The sequence below is a fragment of the Cupressus sempervirens genome, chromosome 5, assembly GCF_028749045.1.
Source record: "Cupressus sempervirens isolate cs-2001-9-10 chromosome 5, ASM2874904v1, whole genome shotgun sequence".
Lineage (NCBI taxonomy): Eukaryota > Viridiplantae > Streptophyta > Pinopsida > Cupressales > Cupressaceae > Cupressus > Cupressus sempervirens.
The window spans coordinates 315,717,173-315,727,387 of NC_143122.1; the positions used below are offsets into that span (position 1 = coordinate 315,717,173).

Below are 10,215 nucleotides of genomic sequence, written 5' to 3' on the forward strand. Positions count from 1 at the left end.
TAAGATTGAATAGGAACGAATCCAGCATTCTTAAGGTTAGATCTTTGAGTAATGTTCCATTATTGATAATTCAGTTGATTTTATGTTTGTTCCAGCTTGACAACCTAGTTGTAGTCTTCTTTTTTAAACCCATTTTAATCTTATTGTGTTGAATGACCTATTATATCCTTCGATGATTATGTAGACCTCGCGACCTCAATTCTAAAATCTCAACATTTCTTTTTACCGTACAAAATTTTATAGATGTGACTCAGAATTTAAAATTCTGTAACCTACTTTTCTTAATCTATACTTAATGTACGGTAAGAAAAGAAATAAGAGAACAGTTCAAATTCAATGTATCCATTCTAGCTAGTTTGGGTATATACATATCTATCATGTTATGGAGACCCGTGAACAATCTGGGTGAATCTCCAAACAAGGGCCATTTGGGGGCAATTTAATTTCAATGTACTTACCTACCTAATTTGAAACTTCTGTGATTAAGATGATGTAAAATGGTATATTTTAGCATACTTTAATTTTAGATTGAAGTAAAGTTTCAATTATTTATTGCTTGCCACCTCATAGATGGAAGTGAAGCCAACATTGTCAAAGCATGTGGCAAGAAATACTACAGCAAAAGAATTTTCACATGCATGACTGTAGATTGGAATTGATCAAGTCATTGTAATGTCATTTCTCTCTTGCTCTGTACACTCCGATGTTGTGCCTATCTAATTTGAAAGTTGTGATTAAGATGATGCAAAATATTAGATTCTTTTCAGATTGAAGAAAAGTTGCACTTAGTTATTGTCTGCCACCTCATAGAGGAAACTGAAGACAACATTGTCAGAGAGTGTAGCAAGAAAAACTACACTGCTATTCCAATTAAAGTATTTTCATCTGCACGACTGTAGATTGGAATTGGGTAAATCATTACAACCTCGTTTCTCTTCTCTTGTGCTCTATATACTGATAATTAATCTTGGAGTTTGGTCCAAATAGCTGATGGAATTTTTTGTTAGTTTAGTCCAGTAAAAATACAAAACTGAGCTTCCACTGGAACTTTGTTTTTGATAAAGTAAATTTATTAGCTGGAGAATTCCTTTTATGGAGCCATCCTTTTATGGAGCCAGTCTGAATCTTCTCTGAGCCTAAATGGAACCGGCAAACAGAGTTTTTAATATTGAAAATTTTCAATTGTCTCATCATAATATAACGTGTATCTGACAGAATCTTTCTTAGTATAGATTGGAATGCATCCAAGACCCGCATCCTCTCCACTAAGTGCAAACCATGTCAAAATTTCAAAAAAGCATCACAAGGCAGGAAATGCCTTCTCTAGAAACATCTGACTTTTGAGACCTTGACCTACAAAACTATGAGACGTAATGCAATAAAAACCATCATCAAACCCTGAAATCCAGCCTGATGGCTCCACAAAGAGAGACAGTAGTTGAACACTTGTTGATACATATTTATTATATTAAATCAAAGGCCTAGAAACAGTTCCCAAATCATTGTCCTTGTTAAATGACAAAAAAATTACTAGTAATCTGCAAAATTGAAGGCTTGTCTTAATGCCCAAAAAACAATATTAATGATCTGACATCTCCAGAAGGCAATACCATATGAGATTTTAAGTCAACAATTAACTTGAATTACTTAACCCTAAATATGAAAGGTCAAATAATCCAATGCACAATTTAAAGAATTTATCCATTGCAGAAATTTCAACCCATAATCTGAACTCATAACCTGGACCACCGGATGAAAATTCTGAAGCTCTAAATTCTCAAAAATATGTTGTATACAAGGCTAGGTTGAAGTGAGCAACTTCTAAATATATCTTTTATGTCAAAAACTCGAAGAGATTATATTTTAACAGAATTAGTGAAGTTTAAATAACCAAATCAAACCATATTCCTACCATTCACTTTGTTACTCTAAACCTTGTAGTCAAGAGTTATAAATGTGTGATTTGGATAATATAATTCACATTGAGCATTTGAGAAATCACAAAAACAGAAACTGGGTTTTGGTATAAGCAGATTGCATCTTCAAAATAAATTGATTGGATGCACATAATGGGAATTACCCAAATAGCCATAAAGCCAAGATATTTACAAAGAAAACAACTTTTTCAGAATTTTATGATGACCTTTCATATTGAGTCGATGCAATATTGGTAGAGGAAATGAGCACATTCACTCATTGCTATACAAGGCCTGCAATTATAACACTTTTCCTATTGATAAGGATCACCGGACCCACCCATCATGCATCATAGACTTCACAAAAAATGAATTTCTTTCAACTATGAGCAGACAATACTTTTTGTGGGGCTCATTTCATCAAAGCTTGGGATTATTGTTCCGAAGGAAAATTACTGCAAACACTATTGCATTTGGCATTGCTGTTGCTCAACTTATCAGTTTTGAGTTCACTAATGACCATGTGAGGATCCAGAAGCTGATGCTGCTGCGGCTGCTGCTGCAAATCTCAATCCTCGAGCCCATCCTGCTTGCAAAAGAAAAGCCACTTCAGCTGCTGTTGTTGCTGCCTCCTGTGAAAGATAAAACAAGTGCAAACACACAAATCTGATTATCAAAATCCACCAGTGAAGAGACGAGTTAATCAAGAGGTCACAGCTTGCTTAAGTTCCCTTCCTCCTTTCCAGGGGTGTGTGCTAGCTTGTGGGTCCCATAGGCTGCTTCGACCTCGTGGATGCTATTAAAATCGTTCATTCATTAATTCATTCAAACAGCACCAGACAGAATTACAGGCAAACTAATTTAAGGGCTACAAACAGGTCACACTACTAGGCTCATTAAGCACCAAATCATCCCTTGAAATGAACAACAGACACACTACTAGTGCACAAGTTAGCAGCCTCCTTCCTCCGGAAAAAACCTTATATATTGGTATGGCTCTCTGTAGAAAAAATATCTAGTGATTTTATCATTTCTGCTCTGAAATTCATAAGTCACAGCAAGCATGAATAAGATAAAATACCTGTCTCTGTCTCCTACGCTGTAGAATATTCATTGCCCGCGCCATGATATAACATGGCAGAAGGAAGCCTGCAGCTCTCAAGAGGAAAAGCTGAATAACCAAAAACATCCAAATTAGACAATATAACTTGGTCAAAACAGTTTTAGCAAATAGCAGCAGTACTTTATTGCATTTGATAAACCATGGACGCTAACATCAAAGGTCACAAATAATGGAATAAAATTGTGACCATCCTTTAGTTGAATTGACACAACGACAGAACCAGTGCTTATCAATACTTACAGTGAAGAAAGTTGAGACATCCTCTTCTCCTCCAGCACTGGTTATGGCAAGAGCATGGCGTAAAAGCAAAAGCGCCATAAACTGCCAGAAAATAAGTAGAACAGATTAAATACTTTTTCTTTGAAGCCCGTCGGTAAAAATGAACAATATGTTTTGCATGACATTTTAGAGGCTAAAATAGCTAAGATAGTAAATAAGTGATATATGGCTTAGAATTAGGCAGATGTTGCATACAACACATTTGTTGATCAAAATAAAATTATATTTCAAAGTTTTGAGATTGAATGGGTTAGAAGTACTGGTCATACAATCAAAGCTGCCGAACGGCAACAACCAGCACCACTTGCATTGGCTGCTGCATATTCATCATACTCGGCTGCCAAAAAATGGCGTTCTGCGGCAGCCATGGCTAGAAGTCGTGGGTCATTCAGGTTTAACTGAGCTCCCCAGTGTTCACTGATTTACAACAGCAGTAGAAGTTTAAAATAACGGGAAAAGATTCGTGCTGACAATCGATGGCTTTTAAAAACTAGAATCAAAAGTAAAATGTTGGATTACAAGAAGAAATACTTTATACAAATATTTCCTAGGCCCAGAATCATATGTTTGATGAGTAGAGAAATCATGTCTGGGATCAACACTGGGTGAGGCCTAAATGTTAGCCCAGTAATCAAAAACAGCATTTAGAGTAGAGAGTTACCTGAGATCAATAGGAATGCCATTAGAATGAGCCGATGCAGGAGCTGTATAACCAGGCTTGTATGTCTAGACATTTAGAGATATATTTCGTTTGTTAATAAATATCTTGCATCAAACCCTTCCAATGTGAGGCAAATTTAGAATAAACAAAGCTATAACAATTATCTATAGGTTGCTGAACATAATTATAATATCGAATCATGCCATGTAGTTATCCTATACAGAAAGAACATTGCTGAGAGAACTGTTGTAAACAGGTTCACCTGTTGGCAAATCTCACAAGTAATATCACCTTTCTCATTGCACCACCGTTGCACACATTTTCGATGAGCATACTGCACAAGGAGATAAACCAAATACCCACCTTACATTCATAAACAATGCCAAAGCTTCATTAACAACAAAAACTTAAGACTGTGAGAAGGAAGATTCAAGAATGATAGCATATTCATTCCTATGAATGATCAAAGCCGATCCATAGAAATCATATGATCAGATATACAATAAGCATGTCCAGGAGTGCTAAAAGGAAAGATAAGTAAAGAAAGTGAAGCATATGCAACTAAAATCTTGTGACAGCTTGATAAAATTGAAAAAAAAAATCTTTTTCCAAATAATTCCAAGGATTGTACATAAATTTATATCACAGAAAATCATTAGCAATCAACTTTGAAGACAAGTTCGTTGAGCAAGACAGCAAGCAACAACTTAATCAAACGAGAATCCTTTGGCTGAATGATTCGATAGCTTTGGGACAGTGCTGCTATGAGAATTTATCAATTTCGAAACAAGCAGCAAAAGGACCAGACGTAGACCTTAAAGTATAGCCTTTCCAATAAACGATTCATACACATAAAACATATAAAAGGAATTATGTAAACGGAGAAAATGTATAATAAAAACAAGAACAGGAAAGATGTAAATAGATATGGTAACACAGTGTGCTTTACTAAGACATTTAATATGCCTTGTCTCCCTATAAAGTTTTGCAGTTAAGGATACTTAATCAGTTATACAATATTGAACCAGTTAGTTGAACAAGAAAAATAGCAATAAACAGAGATTACCAAGCGAATGCTCATACCTTCATACTGCCAGTGCAGGCACACGGTATTTCCATACGCTTGTCGACGTCCTCCTCCTGGCAAATCCTGCATTCTACGAATTCGCCTCCCTCTTCATCAATTTTCTTAGATGATCCAACTTGATAGGATGATACCACATTTTGTTTCCCCAAATTCTGGGTAGGCGGCATTGTGACATTGACTTCATTTACAGGCTCCAAGGTAGGAGGATTTATCAAACGGTCAACATACAAAACCAGGTGATCCGCCATTTTCCTGGCACCCAGATGTCTGGAATCCACAGGCTGAAGCCTAACGTATCTAATGTCTAAGGTATTAATTCAGTGTCTACACAATGCCATTACATCTCTTGAAATGACTATAAGATAGAAATAAATAATCACAATAAAGGCAGAGCCAGATTCTTTAATCCCTCAAGAACCTTACCCACAAACCCACGTCAACTGTTATACAAACCACCTAATCTACCGACCCTTCAATACTCGGAATTAATCCAAAGTTTGGACAAAGCCCCCCCTTCTCCACGGGGTTTTCCCAATAACTTTCAGAAAGGTTACCAGTTTCGACTTGGAAATGGCCTCAAATGTATCAGCTGTAACTCTATTAACAAAACAGTACTTTCCCTGAGACCCTCAAAATTTAAAGCGTCGTCTTTTCCATCAAATAACTAGCATTTTGACTTTTCTTAAACTTCTCACCGTACCCAACTGTATCAACAAACACGGCAATGCCTCTGAAGAACATTAAATTTTGAAATGGGTTTTCCAGAAAACCATCAGAAAAGTTAACCGCTTGTTCTCTTAAAAGGGATTTTCCAGAAAACCATCAGAAAAATTGCGGTTTGTTCTCTTAAAGGTTTGAGCACCCTACTCTATTACCAGTACACAGAAAAGCTCTAACAGCCCAATATTCCAGTTGGGTATTTCCCCGAAAACATCTTCAGAAAAAAAAAACAGCTTCTCTTTTGAAAACCTTAAATTTATTAGACCACCAAATTGTGTCAACAAATTCATCAAATGCCCCTGAGGCCTAAAATTTTGGATGCCTTCAGAAAACAAAAACACGTCAGTTAGGCATTTCAAATACCCAGCATATAGTTGCTAGAGAACCTAACTGTATCCAGAATCCGAACATATCAGCTTTCAGGTGGGTTTTCTTCGAAGGCTCCGAAGGGAAAATACCATATTTGCTTTGGCCATTCAAAAGTCTTCAAAATTACCAAACCACCTAAATGTATTTTTTTAAAAACCTTTGTTTAAAACCAAAAAAAGTTGTTGGGCATTTCAAGGGCTGTTAAATTTATTTGTAGTTGCTAGCTGGAAGTGCTTACGCGTATGCAGCCATACATATCCCATTGGATAAGCAGACGTCCATAAATATATTGTCTATTTGCTTACAAATTTGATTCTCTGCCTGGCTTTCACACCACTTTTTCCACATTTTTTCCTCTCTTCATCAGCAATGTTTTTGGACTTTTATGTTCCACTCAAAAGCCCCAAAATTTCTACTGGGCCTACATCTCTGGCAAGAAAAAGTATTCATCATAAATTCTCATGGCTGCCAACAATAATATTAGATCTCAGAGGCCACTTTTCAGTGCCGTGAGTATCATTGTCTGGATGAAGTTTACGTTATATATATTTTGTGTTCTATCTTTTCCAAAGTTTTTAACCATAATTTGTCTTGAATAAACAACAGATGTTAAGTGATGAAAAGTGGATTCCCTCTAGTTTAGAGCTCAATTTTCGTATTTAAATCAACAAACATAATAATAATGTAACATTTGTAGTTTTGGTCATTGTCAACGAGTATTTTAGCTTATCAATTAACTTTTTCTTTCCCTCTTTTCCGTCCTCTCAAATTTTTGGCAGTGCTTTTTATGTTTAAGATCCTTTGCTTTTATCTTTTCTTTTCTCTTTTTTATTTATTATTATTTTTATTTAATGATGTCCTTTTCTAATTATCAGCTTTATTTTATCATGTATTTGCTACTAAATACCATAAGTATTATTGTATGTTAGCTTTATACATTTGGTTTAAATTGTATTCAATTATGTAGGAAAATGTTTATTCTCATTGGTCCATTCCTATGAACCCTGGTGAATACCTTCAACAATCGATTTTGGCCAAAACAGCTTATCCCAAGTCCACACGGTCATTCATCCCTATAATGTTGAATCTCGTCGGCCATATAATCCCAAGGTGTTATCCATGAACAAAATGGTAAGTGAGTGTGGAGCCCTTGAAAGTAACATATCTATAAGATTTAATGATGTTGAAAATATCTCCATTTTGGATGATACTAACATTCTAGACACCCAGCGAAAGATTACAGCGAAACCATCCTGACAAAATGGCCCGTCTAGGGCATCATCACACCCCCAATAAAGGACATGTCGAAAACACACAAATCTCTACCTCTTCCAGTCATCCCAATGACAGTCCAGCGGGTAAATTTATTATGATGCATGTCATGCCAAAAATTCGGGGCGAAAATACACCAACAAAATTTTTTTAAAGGTAAATTCAACTAAGTTAACACATGAAAATGTAAGCCATCATTTAACACATTGAAGGAGGGCGATAACATGGTACAATTAGTTTCAGGTTACAAGATCTAGGTACATAGTTGAGTTTCTTTTACATTGCATCAGGATGCAGAGTCGGTATCCAATCATACTACACAGACTCGAAATCCATAAATCAAAGTGCTATAGAACATTTAGCATCAATTGAATTAGTTTGATTAATAATTCACATACATACTTAGGGATGATAACATAATTACCTAATTATCCTTACGAAAAGCAAGTTCAACCCATACTCTGACGTGGGTATGTTCCCCAAGTTCGAACACTTCCTATACAGGCCACATATATATAACATTCTAAATTGTTATGAATATACTTATAGAGTCTCTAATAATAATAATACCATAAGGTGTTCCGAATTTTCAAATACTCACTCATCGAGGTAACAGTTGTACGAGACTCTCTCAAATAGGGTTCTTTATTAAGCAACTTGTCTTTTTATTCAAGGTCAATCAATTTTACTTTAGAGTTTCCATGACGTACTAATTCTTTGATAGGACACTAAACAAGTCCATCACTACATATGCACCTTTTGCATCTAGAAGTCCATTAGGTTAACTCATAACCTTAACTATTTTTATTTTGGAGTGCAATCCATTACTCGTAATAATCAACAGATATCCAATAGTCATATTCTAGAAGTCCTAAAAGAGGGTGGGACACGAATACTCTCACTAATAACCTCATACCCTAATGTTATACATCCATTGATTGTTAGCAATCCCTTTGGTAGGCCCATCATATGTCACTTTGCCGACAAAATTCAGAAGAAAGTGCCTCACAATTTAAATTCAACATCAAGGATGAAATATCCGACACAAAAGTATGAAACAAACAATAGTAAACTTTTAATCAAGAAATTAAAACATGTCCCAGAGGCAAAATAGAATCATCAATAATACATTTGGCTAAGCAACCCCCACATCACATTGTTGGCAATAAGAAAAGAAATATTAAAATACCAAAACCTGAAATTAGACAAATAAGGAAATAAATCCAATTGCTTAAAAAATTTACATTACTGACATAATGTGGTCATACTAGGGTCTCTGAAGGAAAAGAGGAATCTTATGTCTTCCAAATACATTGCAGGGATCTTGCTTTGAAATTAGATGGTGGTCTAAAGACCATATTGCTCAAATTGTGTTTGATCCCACATACTAACTACAAATTTATCTTTATCGGCATCGCCCTACGGTTAAGGTTTACTGTACTAAGGGGTGTGTCTTAGACTAGAACCCCATCATAGCATGCAAATGCAAGGATAACCAAAATGAGTTTCCTTTCATCCTTTTTGTTGTTACATGGGTCTCCTTTCGAAGAACTTAACATGTGGGGGCATCAATGTCAGTAGAGTAGTACTCTAAGTTGTGGTTACATTACCAAATCTCTTATCCTCAATTCACTATAATTACATATTAGGGCATCTACCCACAATCTTTCTTAGGTCAAATTCACCACAATATACCAGTTGAAGTTGTGCTATCAATCTCACCAATTTTGGTATGACCTTGTACACACACACACACACACACACACACACACATATATATCACTATCCTGTATTATTTCATTGGTTACACAAGTTCTACTTATCATCTGAGAATGTACTGAATGCTACTATTCTTAGCAATAATCCATATTTTGTGTCCTCTAGCCATAAATGACATGAATTCCTCCTTAGGTTGTAGGTTTGCAACTAGGTAGGTATAAAACCATTATTAGGATGTTGTCAATGTTTACTTATTCACTCTTACAACTATCTCCTCACCGAAGGTATAGGTCATCATCACTTTTCTTATCATGCCTTGTGGCTTGTAATTCCCTTATTACCTAACTCTGAAACTTGAACCTTTGTTTCATTTTAGGTTGATAATCTCATTACGAAATTATTTTCTCTATATTGTAGGGTTATAATTGATCCAATAACTTCAATACTAGAGTTTATGAGTATTCACTTGATAGTTAAAATTTAGTATTACTCATGTTTGTACAATAAGCTTGTTAACACCAATAGACTCACATAACCCTAACTCAGTAGTTTTTATTTTCCATCTTATCGGTTCAATACTATATGTTACATACTTCTCCCATTTAATTTTGTTCTTACCGCCATATGTTAATAGATTTATTCCCTAATTAGGGTTCCATTACTCATAGTAGAACTGAGATTCTTTCATTCTTGTATGTTCCTAGCTAACTCACATGCTGAATAACTTCTCATATTAGTAATCCTATCAATCAAGGTTTCCCAAGGTTACTTGCATATTTCAATTGAGCTCTGGTCTGCTTTTTGAGGATTACTAGAACAATTCATTTTCCACCCTTCTAGACCCTTTTGTTGACTTTTATGACCACTTAAATATCTCATTTTCCCTTTAGTGCGAAAATTGAACATCTCCTTGAGGCTTGCCAAGTTTACACTCTCCTAAAAGGTTGTCTTAATGGTAGGATCAAGTGGGAAGACCCTAGAAGGCTTAAGTCAAGTTTGGAGTTATTGTCATTTTAGGTGGGTGAGTTTAAAAGCCTATTTAGTTGACATTTTGGTATCAAAACCTAAG

The 10,215-nt window shown here is 35.4% G+C and overlaps 1 protein-coding gene across 1 annotated transcript; it reads right to left on the reverse strand.

Annotated features, from left to right (window-relative positions):
- Positions 1-2,018: 2,018 nt before the first annotated feature.
- On the reverse strand, positions 2,019-6,714 carry LOC149555915 (uncharacterized). Its single transcript, XM_089830009.1, has 7 exons — positions 5,063-6,714; positions 4,242-4,313; positions 3,980-4,044; positions 3,588-3,735; positions 3,280-3,360; positions 2,998-3,087; positions 2,019-2,548 (listed from the first exon to the last, which is right to left on the reverse strand). The coding sequence occupies exons 1-7, from the start codon at positions 5,312-5,314 to the stop codon at positions 2,429-2,431; spliced, it is 828 nt and encodes a 275-aa protein (XP_089686135.1). The 5' UTR covers positions 5,315-6,714; the 3' UTR covers positions 2,019-2,428.
- Between the last annotated feature and the right edge of the window lie 3,501 nt (positions 6,715-10,215).